At 36.7% G+C, this 21,139-nt stretch overlaps 1 protein-coding gene across 46 annotated transcripts in view; it reads left to right on the top strand.

Moving 5' to 3' along the window:
• The window catches only part of LOC113524163 (protocadherin alpha-C2-like), a 230,910-nt gene extending 226,689 nt beyond the window's left edge, over positions 1-4,221 (top strand). For 44 of the 46 annotated variants that reach the window (XM_053241337.1, XM_053241320.1, XM_053241308.1 and 41 more), the window contains one exon: positions 2,208-4,221. In XM_053241337.1, the coding sequence (XP_053097312.1) occupies positions 2,208-2,452 (245 nt within the window). In that variant the 3' untranslated portion in view covers positions 2,453-4,221. The remainder of the gene's footprint in view (positions 1-2,207) is intronic. The other 2 variants (XM_053241333.1, XM_053241347.1) reach the window with 1 other exon arrangement.
• Positions 4,222-21,139: the final 16,918 nt, after the last annotated feature.

The raw sequence follows: 21,139 nt of genomic DNA, 5'->3' as shown, positions 1-21,139 counted from the left end.
AAAACCTATAAATGCCACTGGATTTTACATAGAACAGAGGAAAACAGAACATGTTCTGACCTCTAATATGCACAACAGCTACAGTTTGCAAGGAATAAACCACTCCATTTTGAGGTGTTATAGGTAAATAATCAACAAGATGGTGGTGTGATTAAGCAGAGTTAATGTTAACACCATGAAGATGATTATTTTCCTATAAGAGCATGTCCTGAAATGTTTAGTTCCTCTTATACTACAGCAATTTGCCAACCATTACTTATTATCTAAAGAATGAAATGTCATTTTTTATCCATTTATAGTTACATTTAATGTTGTGGAATGTCTGTGAAACAAGTTGGGTCCTGATATTATGTATGTTATAGCAGATATAGTCTTTCCCTCACCAGACTCTCTTTTTTCTCTCTCTTAAAGTTAGTAAGACCAAAAAAGCATAGCTTGTCATGTTACCAAGAAAAGCAAAATGATTACACACATTTTTTTAATCCGTTGATGTGGTGCGTCCAGTACACAAGTCCTTGTGAATGAGCTGTTACTATAGAAATGATAATGTATTAGAAATAGAAAAGTAATAAATACCTTCTGACCAATCTCAATCCAGAATTCAACAGAGTCAACATCAAGGCTGGATTTAGGAGATAAAATGACAGAGAGATGCTTCCAGTTGGCTGTGTGAAGGCTGATGGAGCTTTACAAAGACAGAGGGCTCTTTCTTCCTCTGTCACACAGCTGCAGTCTGCCTGAGAAAGCCATACTGCCTTATCACTCTGGCTGATCATTATTTCCTTTCTGCACTATGATGAATTAGCTCTGGGGATAACTATTCACTGAGAAAGCAACTCTGGCTGCTATTCATTTAGTAAAATCTCTAACAATCTACATGGTAAAAAAAAAACCAAATGCATTCAAGTTGCAGAGACAAAGATGGTGTGTCAGTGAGTCACAAACACCCGCCACATGAATTCTGCAAGAAGAGTGGACAATACCAGTGTGGGTTTCTTTTTATGCACCATTAAATGCGTGATAGGATCCAAGCAGAGTATGAGTGTGTGTCTGCGAGTGTGTGTTACAGCATGCATAATGCATGGGGGAGGGAAAGGCAAAAGCAGGTCACACACAGACTGCAGTGCAGTGCTTTAGTTGCTGGAAGTCTGTGAGTTATGTCTCCTGCGCCAAACAACCCACGCTATTTTAGTGCATATGAGGAAAATGCTGTTTGTTCTAAATTAAGATGTAGTACATCACTGTTAAATTCTCAATTCTGATTGGTCGGAAGGTGTTGATTAATTTTTAACTCTCTTACATTAAGATGTAGTACATCACTGTTAAATTCTCAATTCTGATTGGTCGGAAGGTGTTGATTAATTTTTTATTTTTAACAGCAACTCTCACAATAGTGCACAATAAGTAGGTTACAATAATGCACTCGTTCTAATCCATTATTTTTTATATAGCAACAGCTCGTTCATGACAGATGCTCCATTTTTTTAAGAAAATGGGTATAATTGTTGATATGGTGAAATTTTCTGTAAGAAGATGTTTATGTAGCATTTATGGAAGGAGTGTCCACTGTCAGCACTTTGTAACAGTCAGAGCTAAAGCTGTAACTTCAGTTGTTGAGTTTTCCATCATCTTCAGGACTGAGGAGTTTATGCTTCTTTGCGGTTTCTCGGTAATGTGACAAGTTGCAAGTTTTTTGTCTTACTGACTTCAAAAGAGAGAGCAAAAAGAGAGTCTAGTGAAGGAACGACTGCTTATAGCTGCTATAATGTAAATGAGAACTTGTTTTGTGAACATTCCTGTAACATTAAATGTAAGTATAAATGGATATAAGAATGTGTATTGCTTTTTAATGAACAGATAATTGATAAATTGCTGTTGTACAAGAGGAATAAAACACTTGGCAACTTGCTCTTAGAGAAAAATAATCAAGTTTGGGGTTTCAACAAAAAAGAGAATTTTATCACACCACTCTGTTTTTTGAATATTTTCCAATAACATCACAACACATTTTTGTTTCCTTACTAAACTTGTATGACATATAATAGTCATGCTAATAAACTTAGCAAACTGACACTATAACAATTCTTTCTTTTGTCTTACCCTTTTATACCTCTGTCTACTCCTTCTACTCCTCTGAATTCTTTTCTACTTCTCTCTATCCTTTACATCTCTCTCCTTTCTCCCCATGTCTCTCCCCATTGCTTTAGAAGTGAGTGAAGCCACAGCGACTCTCGGTCCTCGCTACAATGCTCAGTACGTCCCAGACTACCGTCAGAACGTTTACATACCAGGCAGCACCGCTACGCTAACGGCTAACCCCCAGCAGCAGATGCCTCAACAGGCTCTGCCACCTCCTCAGGCCCCGCCCCAGGCCGCACCTAGTGCCGACGTCCCCAAGGCTGCCCCGACCCCGGCCAGCAAGAAGAAGGTCACCAAGAAGGACAAGAAGTAAGACAGTAAGACAGCATTAGATTAGATTAGCAGTGACGCTCTACTGCTCCAATCTAAGCATTTCTCTTCTGCGCATGTTAAACTAGAATATTTAATAACCAGAAATTTCTTTAGTGCTGAGACTAAATTTCAGTTTCGAATGGTTTAGCTCTTAGACACGATGCAAGAAATTCCCTGCTCTTTTTTTGTGGTAGATTTTGTACACTAGTGTAAAAACAGGAACATCAATACGAACTGAACAGGATGAGATGTGTAGTCATGTAGACAAAAAAAGTCTCTTCTGTAATCCTGTTTAATAGCACTGCTGAAAAATACACACTGTTTGTCATGTTACAATTTTTTTGTGTTCTTTATAACGCAAATAGTTGCTACTTGTTGTGACAAGAATGAAAATGAAATGTGTGGTGTATGGGTTTTTTTTTTTTTTTGAGGATGTGCCATAGCCCTGGAAAAAGATTTTAGTTTTATTCTTGCATGGTCCACTTTTTAACCATAGTATTGAAAAAGAACTATGCAGTGTGGAAAAGATGAGTAAAAGTATGAAGTTAAATGTGTTTACAGTAAGAGAAGGCATTTTCCTCATAAAAACACCAGCAACTGAAAAGTTGGACTGTTTGTATTGTAGGAAAAAAACAAACGTAAGATTGGATTCAGTCTCAATAAAGTTGTTTAGCGCTACTAAAACAATGCTAGCTTAATGATATATAATGATATATAATGTTATTATTTAAACACCCACCAACTCCATATAGCCGTATATCACTCCTAGCGACCTGCATTAAATGAAGTGTTTTCTAAGCCTTGGATATAGTAGATGTTTCCTGAGCCTTTGGTCTGTGTTAGCGCATTTTGGTCGAGTATGATCATCCAAAGTTGTTAGGTTAAAGCCGATTGAGTTGTGGGATGAGAAACCTCAAAGATTTGGACAAATAAATAATAATTACTGGATTGATGGAGATATGAAGGAGATATTTGATGTGGTAAACATTGCCAATTTTATTCTGTGACAATTTCTCTAAATATTTTTTCCCCCAATTGGTAAGACCTTGAGTGTATGCCACTCCATTCTCAGCCAACTCCCAAATTCGACTTTATTACTTTCCTGCATTCTGTACAATCTGAAACCACCGTGTAAATAAGACATGTAACCTGTCTGTACAAACGAGAGCCACAAACATCAGGCTAGCACAGGAATGTTTCAGTATTTTTTAGAAAAAATATAAAAAAAAACAAAAACAAAACCTAAAAAAAAAACAAGTGTAGTGCTTTAGATACAAAAAAGCTTCAAACTCACTTACTAACCAAACTGTAAATACAACCTTGCAGTCTATGAAGAAAACGCAATCGTAGCTTAGGCCTTGTGAAATTTAAAAAAAAATGTGCATATTTTTGTGTTTTTTCCTTCTCTTTCACTTTATTTCTTCCAAGCTAAAAAAAAAAAAAAAAAAAAGGTAATGTGTTTTTAGCGTGCCCTTCCCATGACATCGCTCTATAGTCTTCTGTGTTTGTAATTACAGTAAGCTGTTAATGCTACCGGAATGGCTATTCCTGTCTGTTTAACTCTAAATATAATATAAAAGATAAATGTCTGTCTGCTGCTTGAATACCTTTCTGTATTCAAATGTGATAACTTTCTTTTTTAACCACTTAGCGCTTCATGTCCTGCTTTTATTTTATATGCAGATATTTATATGGCTGTTGATTTTGTTTATGTTCTTGTTTATTAATGGGACACTTACATTTCAAATAAAAGTTTGTCAGAACTCACAACCCGGTCTGTCACTGAGTGTGGTTTGTAATCGCTTTATGACTTCATTCTGATTTAACTGCAATGTAAAGTAACATTAATATATTAACATAATAATATAATACTACTCTATATATTTATACTGCCATAACAATATTAACATTAATTTTATTTTAATATTAATATTAAGGAGATGCTTATTTAAGATTTATGGAAGGAGTCTCCAGTGTCAGTGCTTTGTAACAGTCAGAGGTAAAGCTGAAAATCTAAGTTTTCTGACTGAGGAGTTTTTTTTTTATTAACGTCAAAAGAGAAAAGACAGACACATGTTTGTCTTCATGGATGTTTCATTTAACTATAAATGAATCAAGTTATAGTTAAATGTAACTATAAATGGATAAAAAGTATAATGTGTCATATTTTAATTAATAAAACTTTAGTGTTGGCAAACTGCTGCAGTACAAAAGGAATAAAACACTTCAAGGCATGCTGTTTTTGGAAAATAATCAGCCTAAGAGTTGATTGTTTTTCTATAACATCATGCTGTGTTGTGTTTTATTTCTTAATTGTTTCAGTATATAATTTGACAGATCTAAACAGTGAAGAAACATTAACTGAATAAAGTGTGTCTGCTTTTTTGACTGATACTGATACACACTAAACCATGAGCAATGAAAAAAAAAATCTGTTAATGCTGAATGTTGTAGCACCAACAAATAAATAATGAATCTTTATAGCATGTTTGCTCACTGATCCAAAAAAGATTTTATTAAAATTAACACAGACCATGAAGCATGCCCTTTACAACAGATTTGCATCCAGTGGATCCAAACCCTCTTCCTTGGCTCTGTTTGCCAGAAACACACACTGACTCATGTCATTATGAGTCATATAATGATCCGATCCAAAAAAATATCCAATTTCCTCAGCTAAATCAAGAAATTCCTACAACGTCACGTATATAATCAGTGAATACAATACTCAGATAATCTGAAATCTAATAGTCCAGTGTGAGATTGACCTGAATAAGCCTCCATTTCATTACACCGGCTCTGTGGACCTGCAGAGACAGGAGTTGACAAAATGGCCGACATCTCAAGCATCTGCAACGGTTGCCTAGGTGACGAGAGGAAAGGAGGCTATTTTCTGATACAGCAGCATCCACGTCTATCTGTGTAAGCAGGTGAAGAACTAAATGAGCATGACACTCCAGCATGCATAGGGTTATAAACATTTGAGAGTGTTTTCACAAGGTTAGAATTGTAACCTGCTAATGAAATGAACTGAAATGGAATTAGATGAGGCTCAGAAACGTAGAGAAGCCACTCAGGCTGTGTTGTCATGAAGCACAGAAGAGTAGAGAGACTAAGAGAAGAAAAGCATCATGGGATCTTCTCCTCCAGCCAGAAGCTGTTTCAAGAGAAGCCACTGATTGCAGAATTCTTTAGGGGTCAGGGGTTTCACTAATCAGCCTAATCCATAGAGGGAGGACAATCAGGCTTTATAAAAAAAAAAAAACTCCTGTCTTAAACATCTTCAAACCACACAGCGAGCCAGACATGTCTGCTCTGGTAGCCTCAGGAATCATGGAGTTATTTAAAAGAAAATAGTCTCACCCTTTCAAATCCTTAAGAATTCATATGAAAAGGTACTAAGATTAAGGTTAGGGTTGAAAGGAAGTGGAGGTAAAAGTTATTAAATATGCTTGTTTAAAAAAATTCAAATATCTTGCATGAAATCAGGTTTATTTTATAAAGAAAAAAATATATAGTAATAAATAGCTAGCTGACAGCGCGGACACTGGAGACGACTTCCATAAATGTTAAATAATCATCTTACCCTGGAGAAAACTCGATCCGTTTGTTATATATTTATGTGGAGTGTCCACCATGAATGAGCTGTTTCTATAGAAACCATAACGTATTAGAACAAGCACATTTAATATAAACCTGTGATTTGCAGCTGCACTACTGTCAGAGCTGCCGTTCTAGAAAATTAATCAACACCTTCTGACCAATCAGAATCAAGAGTTTAACAGCGCTGAGGTGTATTGAGGAATAATTTAACATATTCACTTTGCTGGAAGCAGTCAATGATTTTAAATGTTTTTTATATTCGTTAATAAATATTGTAGTTGCTTTATAATTATTTATAGAACTTTATTTTTATAGAGATTTATAAGCTTTATTTATATAAAAAAAATACTTACAATGAATCATTACCAACTTACAAAGAATGAAACAATTATAATGATATTATGAATACAGGTCACACAGGAGAAATGGTCACTCTCAGTGAAATTATTATATAAGAAAAGCTACGATCTGCTAGGATTTTGTGGCATCTGATCTACAGCACATGGCTTCCTAAAGACTCAACATTCCTTTGTTTCTCGCTCTGATGTCGCTTTTGTTGCCAGGCAGAGTTAATTGACCAGAGTAAACAATGATTGGTGACGGTGGCCATGTAGATAGGTCAATAAACACACAGAGGCCAGATGCTCTTTTCAGGTTCCACCATGTGCCAGTGGTCATCTCATCATGAAAAGGTCAGTTCCTCCTGAATCATTCATTTGACAAAGGCCAAGTGTTGACCAGCTCTGAATTCACATCACATATACACACACTTTTAATTCAAGGGCTTCGAATAAACCATTCCCTCCCTAGAAATCAGACATTTGTGTGGCTTTTCTTGCTAAAGAATCATAACACCATCACACATACTGTTTGTGCTCTCACACACACAGTGTTTGTTGCTTTTCTTTGTTCTAAGGCGTTCATGTCATTTATGAAATAGCAAAAAGAGAGAAAGAAGGAGTTATTCTGCTGGAATAAAAGACTCCATCTGCTGTGTGGACCTCCCTCCTCCCCAAACCCCCAAGCTTCCTCCCTCCCTCCTGCACGAAATTGGCAGCTTCCTTTAAAGGAGGAAAAAGCCCCAATGCAGCTGCCGTTACCACGGAAACAAGGCTGTCAACCCAGCCGTACCACCCACAGCATGGAGGATTTAGAGCATCCAAAAACGACACACTGAGACACTTTCATCCTCGGAGCATAAGAGAAAGACTCTATTATCTCATCACTTCATATTGGTTTAATTAATAAGTTCTTTTCATTTATATTACAACAATGGCTGCTTGAGAAATTGTTCTTATAATCATCTTGTCTTTGGTTTTGTAAAATGCTCACTGAAAAAAAAATCTCAGACAAAATTATGGGCTGTCTTGATTGATATGGACAGCTCTATTTTTGGTCACATGACCCCAGCCATTTACTTTCTGCTTGCAGGATTAAAAAAATAAAAACTTACAAATAAAACTGCTAAATAAATGAATAAAAGAATGAATGCATAAATAAATATCACAATTCTGATGCAATCCTGCTTATTTTTATGTACAAAGGAAATATTTTTGTTGATTTGTTAATGTTTATATCACTCTCAAAGGTAACAATACTCAATGGTCAGGATCGGTTTATCTGTATAGATCTGCTTGTCCCTTTCTTTATAATCTTTATAAATGTATCTTGCTTGTTTTATAATTGTATTGTCATTGATTATTTGCATTAGGTGTATAATTTTTTAGCAATCTATCAACAATAGAAAAAAATCAGCAGACAAACTCATGGCCAAAAACAGACAAGGAAGAAGCAACAAGCCAAAAGCAATGCAAAATAAAACCAAAGTAAAATGAAGAGTGGAAGCTAAAATCAACATTCAGAAACACACTGCAATGGCAAAACCTTTCAAAACTAGGTGCAGAGTGAACTGGTTTAAATAGACAGAAGTAAACTAGGGTTAACAGGAAGCAGGTGAGTTCATCAGGCAGGTGAGTGAGAGAGAAAGATAACATCTGGACTGGAGTGGATTATGGCCTGGAGGTGGATTTGGATGTGACAGTGTGTATGAAGCTATATTATTTAAATTTCCCACCTGGGATCAACAAAGTGGCATCTTATCTCTACTTTATTGCTTAGTTTATATAGTCACATTTTTGAACATGAATAAAACTTATTCCTACTAACTTATTCAACATAAAATTAGCAAAAATATATATATATTTTTTTAAATTGATAAAATGAGTTACTATGGATAGCACTGGATAAATCTTTAACCCTTAAGGAATCGATCAGAGAGGTTTCCAAGTAGAAAACCTTTTGGAAGCTAAAATAAAAATCACATCACCATCTACATAGAAATATTTTGTTGTACTTTTTAAGGTCCAACTTGCTGATTCTTTCACCTGTGTGATTTCAAACTGTACCACATTCAGTGCAAGTTGAGTACATAATTAAATCTTAAAAATCAGCGAGAAATAAAACTAATGTAGGAAGCTAAGAATCCTTGGAAGAAACAACATTCACAGGAATCGTAATGAGCCTAAGTGATTAAAATTGATTCATTTTGTTCCAAACAAATGATGGTGAAGAAAATATAGAAGCTATAAATATGATCAAAGGGTGAAGATGCATTTCAGCAAGTTATGCCATGAAGTTGCACATGGAAACCTCACAATGGAACCTGGGAAATGAAAGCACATGATCTACGTGTGAAAATCAATTAATCGTGTGATAAAAATTACATGTGAATATAAAAATACAGGCAGTGAAAAATGAATATGCATGTGTAAAAACACAGGCAGTGCATGAGAAATGTGCCTAAAAACCACATGTGTAAATGTCACGTGTAGTTTCACACGTTCTGCTGTGCTAACCTTGACTATTCATGACCTTTCATACAAATTGCCTACTGATCGTTACCAGTATGAAATTGTGAGAACAGCTTGAGAACCCAGGTCCATTTAGAGCTTAAAAGAACATGAGCTTTTTTTATGCCTGCGGTTTAGAACGATCAGTGGAAAGTGTGTCACACGTCAGCTGTTTCTTTCAGGGGTGAAGGCACAAGGAGAGAAATAATTATCAAGTGCGCTGAGAAAAGCTTGTCTTTACTAGCACACTCGTCCACAAAATGGAGGACGATGTCACATGTTTAACACATATTTCTTTTCTGTGTCTTTTTCCCTGTTCTCCTCTGTCCTGTGCCGTTCTGGAGTCTGTCTATATTTATAGATCCATCAGAGGAATGTGTGTGTGTGTGTGTGTGTATGTGTGTGTGTGGCTCTGCTCTCTAATATTTATGAGCTACAGGCGCTCGGTGGAACCACAGTTCATAAAACATGTCTGCCCCCCTCACCACCTACCCAACCCCAACCCCAGCCCATCATCCCCTCTTCCCTCTCCTTCAGCCGTTGCTATGGCAACCCTGCATCCTCAGGCTGGATGTGGATGTGAAAAGAGTCGAGCTCATACAACTGCCCCAACACACCTGCAGTGTGAGTCAGAGCAGTGTGTTCGAAGCAAGAGGGATTGTGGGAAGGAGAACAGGAGAAAGAGAGAACAAGAGAGAGAGAGAGAGAGAGAGAGAGAAAGGTGCAACGGTTGTGTGTTCTTGTGTCTTCAGGAACCACACAGCTTCCTTTAAAGGCTTTGGGTCTTCCTTGGTCATCAATACTCCCTCTTTCTCTCTCTATGTATCTATCTATTGCTATCTGTCTCTGCCTTTCTCTCTCTCTCAACAGATAAAAAATGAGATTAAAAAAAACACTAAAGGGAACTATCCTACTCTGTGGTCCTCCTGAGACTTAATGCATTTCTCCTTCTTCTTTTTCTCTATCACTCTGTTGTTCTTTTTTGCATTCTCTCATTCCTAAAACAGCATCATTAACCCCAGCTAAGCTGCACACTAATTCCTTTCCCCCCCTTCCCTTTTTTCCCGCAGCATCACATCCCCCTCTCTCTGTGCTTCCTCTCTCTTTCCTTTTCTCTCAGTGCTTCTTTGTCCTTTCAGCTTCCCTGAGCATATAGACCAACACAAGGAGCATATGCACTCAAAAATCACACACACACACACACACACACACAAACTCAATCTTCCTCTCTCTTCCTCTCACACACATACAAATGGTCTCTCATATACACATAGACTCTATACGCTGGAGGAGCGGATGCACGGATGAGGAGCCAGGTAACCATGGCAACAGACAGAAAAGATGACGACAGGTTTTAGTGGAGGAGAACGAGGTTTGCATTAATATACAGCATTGTGGAATATTACTTTTACACACGTTACACTAAAAACAAACCAGCCTTCTAAATAATTTACTTACAATTTCTGTTTTGTTTATTTCTTCATTGTCTATCAGCTTTTCTTTATGGGCATAGATTCAGGAGAAATAATCTTAATAAAGCATCAATTACAGTTAATAAAATCACAAATACATGTGTGCAATGACATGATCTTTGACATCAGGCTATTGTAAACAGACATGTTTTTTTTGGTTTGTTTTGTACACAAGTATTATTACAAGTAACATACACACAGCATACAGACATATGCATAAGCATCTATGTGTGTGAGACAACACACATAAAGCTCACACTGCATGCTGATTCACCCAAAAGTCACATCAATAACATCAATCCTGTCTATGAGCATGAGAAATGCCCCAGAAATGCCCCAATGTCCTGAATACAGCATACTGATAGCAGATGAAGTTTATTAATAAGCAAATTTAACACTGATGAATGTTTCCTAATAAATAAGTAAATAAATTATGTTCCTTATCTAATAATTAGTTTCATTTCTTTCCAGCATCAGAGGATTTAACTACATGTACAAGCCTGTAGTGACGACAGAACTCTGAGACATAGGATACAACAAGGCTATGTAAAACTTTATATTTCATAAGCACATGACTTACTAATATAAATATAAGTACTAGATATTAAAAGAAAAATTAATAATGATCCTACGCTGTACATTAGTATTTCCCAGTGCTGGAGTTTTATCCGCTCTGCAGTATAACATACAGTATAGCAAATACATTAGTGTCTCCATGCCAGGCGTAATACGGTGTGGATGAAACGAAGATGCCAGCCATTTTACAGCATCTCTGGTAATTGAGTTGCGACATTCTGACACATGAGTGACAGGACGAGAGGACAAGCTTCGTATCTTCAGTTCAGCTGCAAATGGGCATGGCAGGGTGATTCCACACTGCATGTGTTTTACACACAGGCATTAAATCAGAGCTGGAGATTAGAGACCGGTCTCATAAAGGCTAATGAGTGTGACACATCTGACAAGGATGAAGATCTCACAGTGCTACAGTGAACAACATGACAGCATGGTACAGTGAACAACATGACACCATGTTGTGGTCTATTTTAGTATTCTAAAAATACCACTTTGGACTAAATGGCATGGAGGTTGATGGGGAAGGGTGGAGAACTCAGGTTCATTGTGATTTGTTCCTAATGCTGACTTCAATAAATAGAACCGAGGATGTTTTTCTCTCTCAAGGGTGGCTTGTTCTACCTGGAGACTCCCACAGCTCTCTTCCAATCAGCTCCCACCGGGCACACAGTTCTAAAAGCTGATTGGCCATCTGGACCCTGAGGCTGAATGCTGCCGAAGTGATGACTGGAGCAGAAAAGGGAAGAAAGGAGGAGAAGGTTGTTAGGGAGGATGAGCAGATTGTCCAAGCTGATGCTGACCTCAGGCATGCAATGATTATTAGTCATAATTAGTAAAATTTGTCCTTATTCTTAACATTTAGTGTAATATGCATGAAGAGGCAGGATGTAAGTGTGTGGTCTCAGTGTGTTTATTAAGGACAAAAAATAATGATTGTTGTAATTCCAGGCATAGATCGAAACACAGACACAGACAAAGTAATCAAAGGCTAAGCTGAAAACAGATGAACAAACTGGGTAAACAAACCAATGACAAAAAAGGGCGGAGACAGGTCTAGGAAGTGAAAACAAATGTCGCAATCAGAATGTGAGCACGATAACAATCAAATATTAATGATAATATTAATACAGTTTCTTTCTCACACTTAAAATCACTTTACAAATCAAAGAAAATCAGAAATAGTGATTTAATATTTTCTAATTAGGGGTCCAGTCACCTGAATGTCTGAACACAGGAGTATTTGAATATTTTCTTTTTAGGGATCCAAGCACTATAAAATTTGTACGACAAAAGTTGACAGGAAATAGTCCTTTTGATGGCCAACCATAATCTGCCAACATGCCAAACATAATCCGCATTTCTGCAATGCCACCATCATGAACAGCATGCAGTGGAACTCCAGAACAACATGAAACTCCACATAGAGTGAGTACAGGTTCTCCATGGCACCAAGTGGCAATTAGTGTGAACATGTTAAAGGTCCAGAGAAGAGTGAACCTCTTCAACATCGGCCATGGGCCAAAAGTTTGAAACATTAACCAAAGAACTCCATGCCAAGAGCAAGCAGGTGCTACGACCAACACACAACCAGCGAACAGTAATCAAGTAGAGAATTCCAAGGCCCAAGTTTGGAAGGAGAAATGGACTTAGGGCAAGAAAGCTCAGAGAGCACAGGCCAACACCTGAAACTGTTTTCTGTTGACTTACAGCCTTACCTCTGATTGTTGCAAAGCTCTGACACTGGAGACTCCTTCCATAAACGGAGAAAATTTCACCATATAAATAATTACACATTTTTTTCTTTGTTGAATAACAACACATTTTTATTAGACATGTATTGATTATTTGACTGAAATTATGTGGAGCATCTGTGACTGAGCTGTTACTATAGAAACGATAACATATTTGTACAAGTGCATTAATATAAATCTGATATTTGCAGCTGCACTACTGACAGAGCTGCTGTTATAGAAAATTAATTGACACCTGATGACCAATCATGATCAATTCAACTGGATAACATCTGTTATTGTTTCATGTTATCATCAAGTTTGTTATCTTAATTAAACAATTTCTTCACACTGAGAAGTAAAAAGAGCAGAGGATTTCATGGCCTGTTTCTGCCAAAATATTTTCAGAAGAGAATAGAGTGGGCAGCACAACTTGTAGCATTGCCACCTAACATCGTCAGGGTCCCCAGTTCGATTCTGAGCTCAGGTTACTGAATACACCTTGGATGAGACACATCCAAGTTGCACATGGGTTTGTGTGGGTTTCCTCTGGGGTCTCTGGCTTCCTCCCATTTCCCAAAAACATGCCAGTAGGTGTACTGGTTATGTTAAATTGCCCCAGATGTGAATGTGTGCATGGTGCCATGAAACGCACCAGAGTCTCATCCAAGGTGTATTCAGTGTTTCCAGGACAGGCTCTGACTCTCATGAATGAATTGTTTAAATTCTGTGTTGTTATTTGTGCCAGTCCTCATTAATATTCCAGTCATTATTGTATCAATAATCTAGAGTATATGTGTGGAGCATATGGAACATTGGCTTGTTGTCAAGAGCGTATATAAGATGGCTGAATGCTCAAACACAAAAGCAGTCATCATCCTTATACCATACAGGCTGCTGAGACAAAGAGTGAGCTCTGGCTCTGATCTGCTGTTAGATCAGCACTGTGGGATTAAACAGGAACTCACCCCTGCAGAGAAACACACACACACACACACACACTTCAGTCAGCTTCTGCCACTCCCAGACTCACAACATTAGGGTAGAAAACCCTCCTGCTGTCAGCAGTACACTGCTGACACAGATCACCGCATGAAGCTTAGAATGTCAGCATGCATTTGATCAATATGGAGTGAAAATCAGCAAAAAAGCATGATCCATTTTCTGAGGGAGATTCTACCTCTATCATATGAAAAAAAAAATTAAATAAACAATATTATATAGGTCGTATAGATCTTACAGATCTATGAGGAAAGAAATGCAGAAAGGAAGGGAGGGGGAAATGCAGTATTCAGTATTCATATACGTCGCTGTGTGGCGGCCATGTTGGGTTATGTAGGTCAGACAGAGTCTTCCTGTGCATGTGACATGATTTAACTACTCAATCTAAGCATTCAGTATGAACATCTAATTTCTCAGTGACAAAGAGTATAAAAGTGTAATGCTGTGCTTATAATGACAACCACGTGTTTACTGTCTGTATTGCGTAGGAGGGGTTTTAATCGGATTTGCTGGTTGGTAGTGAAGATAAAAAGCACACACCCCTGAATACACACCAGAGTGCTCCTTTGACAAACCCAAGCTCCTTTTGTGTAGAGGAAAACGGAAAGCAGAAGGAAGAAAAAGGACAAAAGGGCGTGCTGCCCGCTAGTGTTAATAATGTACACTGCAATCCTGAAACAATAATACACAGTCACCAGACGTGGACAAGGCTGTGATGGCATCATGTGAGTGCAAAGTGACGGAAACACCTGAGTGTCCTCTTAAGTGCACTGGATTTGTGTGTGTGTGTGTGTGTGTGTGTGGTGTGTGTGAGTATGTGTGTGTGTATTGTGTAGTAAAGCCCAGACCCATGTCCTCTAATGCTCCATCTGTTCTCACAGCACAAACCCTGAGCAAAACACTCAGTGTATGTTTTTCATAGAGGTGCCTGAACACTGTAATGCTAAACGGCATTAAAATGAAACTTTTAAAAAGTGAATAACAACAATATCTAACAATATTTCTCTGCTAGACATTTAGTGATTGTTCCAACTGACTAGACTTTTCATTATTCTTACTTATGTTTTTCTACACTTTTAATTTACATGAACCTCATGTGTTTAGCTTTATATGTGCTCATGTGGTAAATTTTTATATCATTTTAATTCACCTTATATATAATAGAACACACTGTGTGGTGATGTTATAGGAAAATAATCATCGATTTGTTGGTGTAATGAAGCACAGTTACTGTAACCACACTGAAGTTTCCTATAACAGCACAGACGTGTTTCGTTCCTCTTATACCACAGCAATTTGCCAACAGTAACAATTTTTAAATTTATTAAAAACAATGTCATACTTTTTATTCATTCATAGCTACAGTTACTGTCGTGGAACATCCACAAAACGAGTTCTCACTTATGTTAGCAGCTATAAACAGTCGTTACCTCACCGCTCTCTTTTTCCCTTCTCTTGATGTTAATAGGCCAAAAAATGCAGCTTGTCACCTTACTGGGAAACTGCAAAGCTTAAACTATCCAGAAAATGTTCCTGTTACAGCTTTACCTCTGACTGTTACAAAGTGCTGACACTGGAGACTCCTTCCCTAAATGTTAAATAAACATCTCCTTACAGAAAAATTCATCACATCAACAATTACACATTTAAAAAAAAAAAAAGTCCTGTGAAGTCCTGTGAATGAGCTGTTTCCATAGAAACGACAATAACAGAAATTCAACAGTTATATGTTGTATAATAATAATAATAATAATAATAATAATAATAATAATAATAATACAGATTTTAAAAATCTGTATTTTAAAAACTTCACTGATCATTTTCCTATAATAGCATCACACAGTGTTTTATTCCTTACAAATATCACAGACTTGATGATCAGGACATGTCTAGTGTCATCTAAAGCACTTGGTTCACATAAAAACAAACAAAAAAAAAGTCTCAATCCGACTACAGCTGCTGCCACACTTAAAGTTTCATTATCACTCTATTCCTCTGAGAGTCTTTCAGGCAAAACAGCAGCAGGGAATAAAAGAGGGGAAAAAATAACCTTAATTGATTTCTGCACCAGTGACCCAGTATAAAGTGAGACGAGCAGGAAACTTTTCCGAGGTCTGCATTGCGGTGAGGGAGGAAGTAGGCCAGACCAAAGTGAAATGGAAAAAAAACTGGCACTCTACATATATTCCAACGTGAACACATTATAGCACAGCACTGTTCCATGTTTAGAATTCTGTTTCTGGATTCTGATTGGTCAGAAGGTGTTGATTAATTTTATAATCCTTAAGTTTTCTGTAAGGAGATGTTTTATATAAGGAGAACATTTATGGAAGGAGTCTCCAGTGTCAGCGCTTTGTAATGCTCAGAGGTAAAGCTATAACTTTTTATGACATCTTCAGGACATGAGCACATGACAAGCAGTTTTTTTATATACTGTCTTTAGTAGAGGGAGAAAAAAAGAGAGGCCTGTGAGAGAACAACTGTTTATAGCTGCTGTAACATAAGTAAGAAAAGGAACTAACTTCTTTCACAGAATCAAATGTACCTATAGATGTTGTTCTTTAGTAAATTAAAAAGGGCTAGGGGTGGTAAGAGTAACTTTGTGTTCCTAAAGGAGCATGGATGTTTTCTGGGAAGTCTAGCTAAATTTAAAAAGAATGAACACTAGAAATCAGATTTCACTAGAAATTAGAACTCTAGAGAACATGATTGCATCATACTGAAGGTTATGTGCTAACAGTTTGGAAGTGATTAAGGCCTGCTTCACTTCAGCCTCAGTGCCAGACTCTTCACATTGTCATTTAGCTGCTCTGCTAATCAGATAAAGACAGTAATCTGGCTCATGATTAGGTGCAGTCCCTACATCAGGCCTTTTGTCTAAACGAGTTAGAAAGATGAACCATAAGCAAGAGCACAGCGATTAGCGAGTACATCATGAAGGAGCGACATACGGAAAAGAGAGAGAGAGAGAGATCACAGATGGCACTGTACTAGACAGATGACCTTGGCATTGCTGTATCCATGTTCCTACACTGCAAACTGACCCCTTTAACAAGCTGCAGGATGTACGATTTTGGAATTTTGCCATCTCCGGTGTTCTCTATGTGTCTCATTATCTGTATTTTGTAATCTGATTTGTATTTTCCAGACTGTCACAAAGAAAAACCTAGATTTAGCCATCTCCAGTTAGATATAGTTAATGCACTAGCTAATGACACAAATCCCAGAGAATAATACACAGAAATACAAACTCATTATCTGTTCAGCTAAAATAACTGGCTAATGATACAAATTCCACGTATGACTATTATACACTTGTTAGCCACACAATTAGAGAACAAATAAATATCTTACAAGTTCACCTAGATAAAAGATAACACTTTGTGACTCCTGAATCATTGTTCCTCCTATTATAGTATTAGCTCAGACTTTCTCACTCCCTGACTGCTTGCTGGCTCTCATTTATCACAGTGTAGTAGAAATTTCTCCCCATTTTGGAGTCATTAGCTTTAAATATGGTAGCTAAGCACGAAATGTGCACCAGTATGTTATCAATCAATCATATGATATGATATGATATGATATGAGACCAGGGACTTGTCCTCTTTTTTATATTTGTATAGTGTTTCCCTTCTCTCAATTTCTGTATAAAATGAATCAGTAGTGAAGTTCGCAATGAAATGTCTTCAGTTCACAGACAACGTGTGAGCTGTGTTCTCACACTGAGCAATGATGGAGCTGTTGTTGAACATGCTGACACAGCTCTGAAACCCCACACACACACACCCACACAGTGTACTCTCACACATTGTGACACACACACACAGTGTACTCTCACACACTGCGACATGCTGCACACTTTCACACAGCAGTAGCGCAAACTGCCATTGCTTGTCATTAGGAAGGATGCATTCTGTCATATCCTGGCTCATATCCTGGAGCTTTCTTTTTTTATTTTATTTGAAATACAGTAGAAGGCTATATGATGCTATACTCCAGTGTGATTTTTGTCCAGCCCTAATCTCTTGTGTAGATCTACAGAGTGTCCCAAAAGTCTCCAAACATAGGGGACTCTGTTTTCCAGCACCATGTCAGTTGTGTCTTCGTCAGTGGATGTTGTTGGACGTCCACTTCTCAGTCAGTCCAAAACATTTCAAGTCTTTTTGAATTTGTTACTAAGTTTGGCAAGAGTGTTGTGTGTGATGTCCTTCCATGTTTCCTGTTCAAGTCCATCGCAACCTTGCAAAAGCTTCCCGATCCAGCCATAAGAAGGATTTCAATACCTTCTTCTTTTGTCAAAGCCATTCTTAAAGGCTTTCTGAAAAAAATATAATCATAAACAAAGTATTAAAAGTTTTGCTAACTATTTTGCTAAACAGTGTTAATTTCCATATGTATGGAGGCCTTTGGGACATCCAGTATAGACAATTGTATAATATTAACTATATTTTAAAAAATTTCCTCTGAACTGGTAATCCCTTTAGAACCCTGTCCCTTATTTCCTTATTTCTCCTTTTTTGACTTAGAACTTTTTTTTTTTTTTAGGGCTAGAGAACTTTTCTCCTTTTTGGAAGAAATCTACTCCTGCCTCATATCGACAGTCTAAATTATTTCCTACAGTTTGGAGAACCAGACTTAATTAACCAGACTTCATTTTTTTTTTTTAAATCATACTTCAGTGTCTTTCTTCCTTTTTTCCCTGCTGTCTCTAAAATATTAATGTTTGAGGTAATCAATATCACCATTTTTAAATAATTTCTGACAGACATAAACTATATCTAAATCTCATAGAACACAATGTCTACAGGTGTTTATTTTCATACTGCAAGCTTCTGAGATAAACATATTTCAAAATAACAAGAAATAAATATTCTCTAATAATATAATTTCTAGTGATAACATTTTCTCCAGCTGTAAAAGGGGGGGGGGGTGTCAAGAATGGACCAAAGGAAAACATGATAGAATAAGCCATATCAAATCACTGGATTATAGTAATTCCTAATTCCTAACTCATACACACTTGTCTGATCTGGTTGTAAAGAAGGTGCAGATAATCAGGCCATAAATATGATTATGTGAACAGTCTAATGTTTAAATCCACCAATGTTCACATATATATATATATATATATATATATATATATATATATATATATATATATATATATATATATCCAACATGGCCGCCATCCTGTAAAAATGCATCATGTGACATCAAATTCCTCTCTCAGCTTCTTCGCCGTTTCTCTGACACACTTCCCATCCTGCTGACACACTTTCACATGGCTCCCCCTGCTAAACTCAAAAGATGGTATCTTCCACATGAGATCACTCTGAGTGTATCAGAGCTCAGCTCACAAATACCACCATGTGGTCAAGGTTCATCATTTATTTAACATTCATCTGTGCTTTCCAGTGCATTCACACACTCTCAGTGCATTCACACACTCTCTTACTTCCTCACACTCTTGCCTTGCCTCTGGTCTGTCCTGATTACAGATTTATTTACTGAGATACACTAATCTCCTTCACTATCTCATACATACTCTCTAAATGATAGATTGATATATTAATGATATATATTAGGATATTGACATATTGTTTATTAACAAATGGAAGCTATTTAATAAGAGCTATGTTTAAAAATCACTATGATTCAGAACCACGTCTTGTCACCTTCACCTTTCAACATGAGACCAATGACAAAAGTCATTCTAGGTTATTCCTAAAAAAAAATGCATAAATATATATTATATAACACTGTGGAGGTTAATCTCCAGGCATTACATTATTTAAAAAATGTATTAAAATAATTTAAAATAAAAAATAATTAATACAAATATATTTTTAAAAATATTACTATAATATAAATTAAAACAATAAAAATAACCAATATATAATAGAAAACCATAATAAAAGAACGATAATAAATATTCATATTGTAATTACTGGCAATTTATTTAATGATTATATATATATTTTTAAATCCATCATGAAAGATATTTGGCTTAAATTGTTTAAGTGTACTATCTACATTAAACAGAAAGTTTGGATTTTTTTTTTTTTTTTTATAAAAAGCAACTTATTACAATGACGTAACTAAAAACGTTGAGGGTTAAAAAGACACGAGTTTTGACCATTATATCGTCATGTGTGTGTGTGTGTGTGTGTGTGTGTTTGGGGTGTGTAAAGAGCACAGAACAGTGAGAGTTAATATCACACAGCGTGGTGTTTCTCAGCTCTCCTGCAGCATCACCATCTGCCTGAGAGACAAAAGCACCAAAACTACGATCTACAACATCAGCAACACTGACTCCAACAGGACAGAGTCCGCTACTGCAACCTGACCTCAATTAACGAACACCGGCGCAGAGTGATGACGTATGCAGCTCGCCTTCCACTCAGCAACACTGACGTCTGCAGGCAGGAGGACAGAACTACAACTGAACAAAGAAAACTGACAAGGGGAGAAAAGCAGAAGCATCCAATAAGAACATTTTTTGTAATGGTTTCCATCAAAATCCTGAAGGTTTTTATCATGTTATGATGCATTCATAAGGCATTATACACATTGTTGTAATTCTTTATGAAAACGCATTACACTTTATAGCTATGCATTATGAATCATTAAAATGATGCATTATAAGTAGTGTCTATAACAGATTATATCACCACTGCCTAATGCGTTATGAGAAGATATAATGGCAATAATATAATGTGTTATAAGCACTAGTGATAATACGTTCTTTTAACAATTAATAAATGCATTATGAACAATGCTATAAACTGTAATCTACAGATAGAGTTCTATAAAGCTGCTGTGTGACAACGTACATGGTTAAGAATGCAGTAAGAATGTATTATAACATGTTATGAATGTATTTATCTTATGAATGAAATCATTATGTATATGTAGCTTCTCATGTTACTGCAGATAGTAAACTCCTCGGGTCTGAAGTCCTCCTCTGACTGTTACAAAGCAATGGCACTGGAGACTCCTTCCATAAATGATAAATAAACATCTCTGTACAAAACTTCACCATAGTGTTTTAACCATCTTATCTAGACACTTAAAAAGCATATTAAATTTTTTAAAAATCATAATTAGCAAATTGCTATGGTATAAGAGGAAGAAAAAATCAGGGACATACTGTCATGGGAAAATAATCCAATTCTATCTGACTCTGTATTATCACGTCACCCCATCACTGATTAATTTCCTATAATAGCACGACACAAGTGTTTTATTCCTAATTTGATACATCTGTTAGGAATGCAATATCTCTGGTATTGGTTTGGATTATATATGAAAATGTGTTTTTGGTATATTTTTGTTTGGCCATGGAACACATTGTTTCTGTTTCCTGAATCCTGATGTGTCAGAGGAAATTATGGGGACGGAGGGGGCTTTAACAGTTTAAGAGGAAAGTAAATACACTGCAGGATTTCCTTCTGTC

Source organism: Pangasianodon hypophthalmus, chromosome 17, assembly GCF_027358585.1.
Source record: "Pangasianodon hypophthalmus isolate fPanHyp1 chromosome 17, fPanHyp1.pri, whole genome shotgun sequence".
Lineage (NCBI taxonomy): Eukaryota > Metazoa > Chordata > Actinopteri > Siluriformes > Pangasiidae > Pangasianodon > Pangasianodon hypophthalmus.
This window is presented reverse-complemented; position numbering and strand designations above follow the sequence as displayed.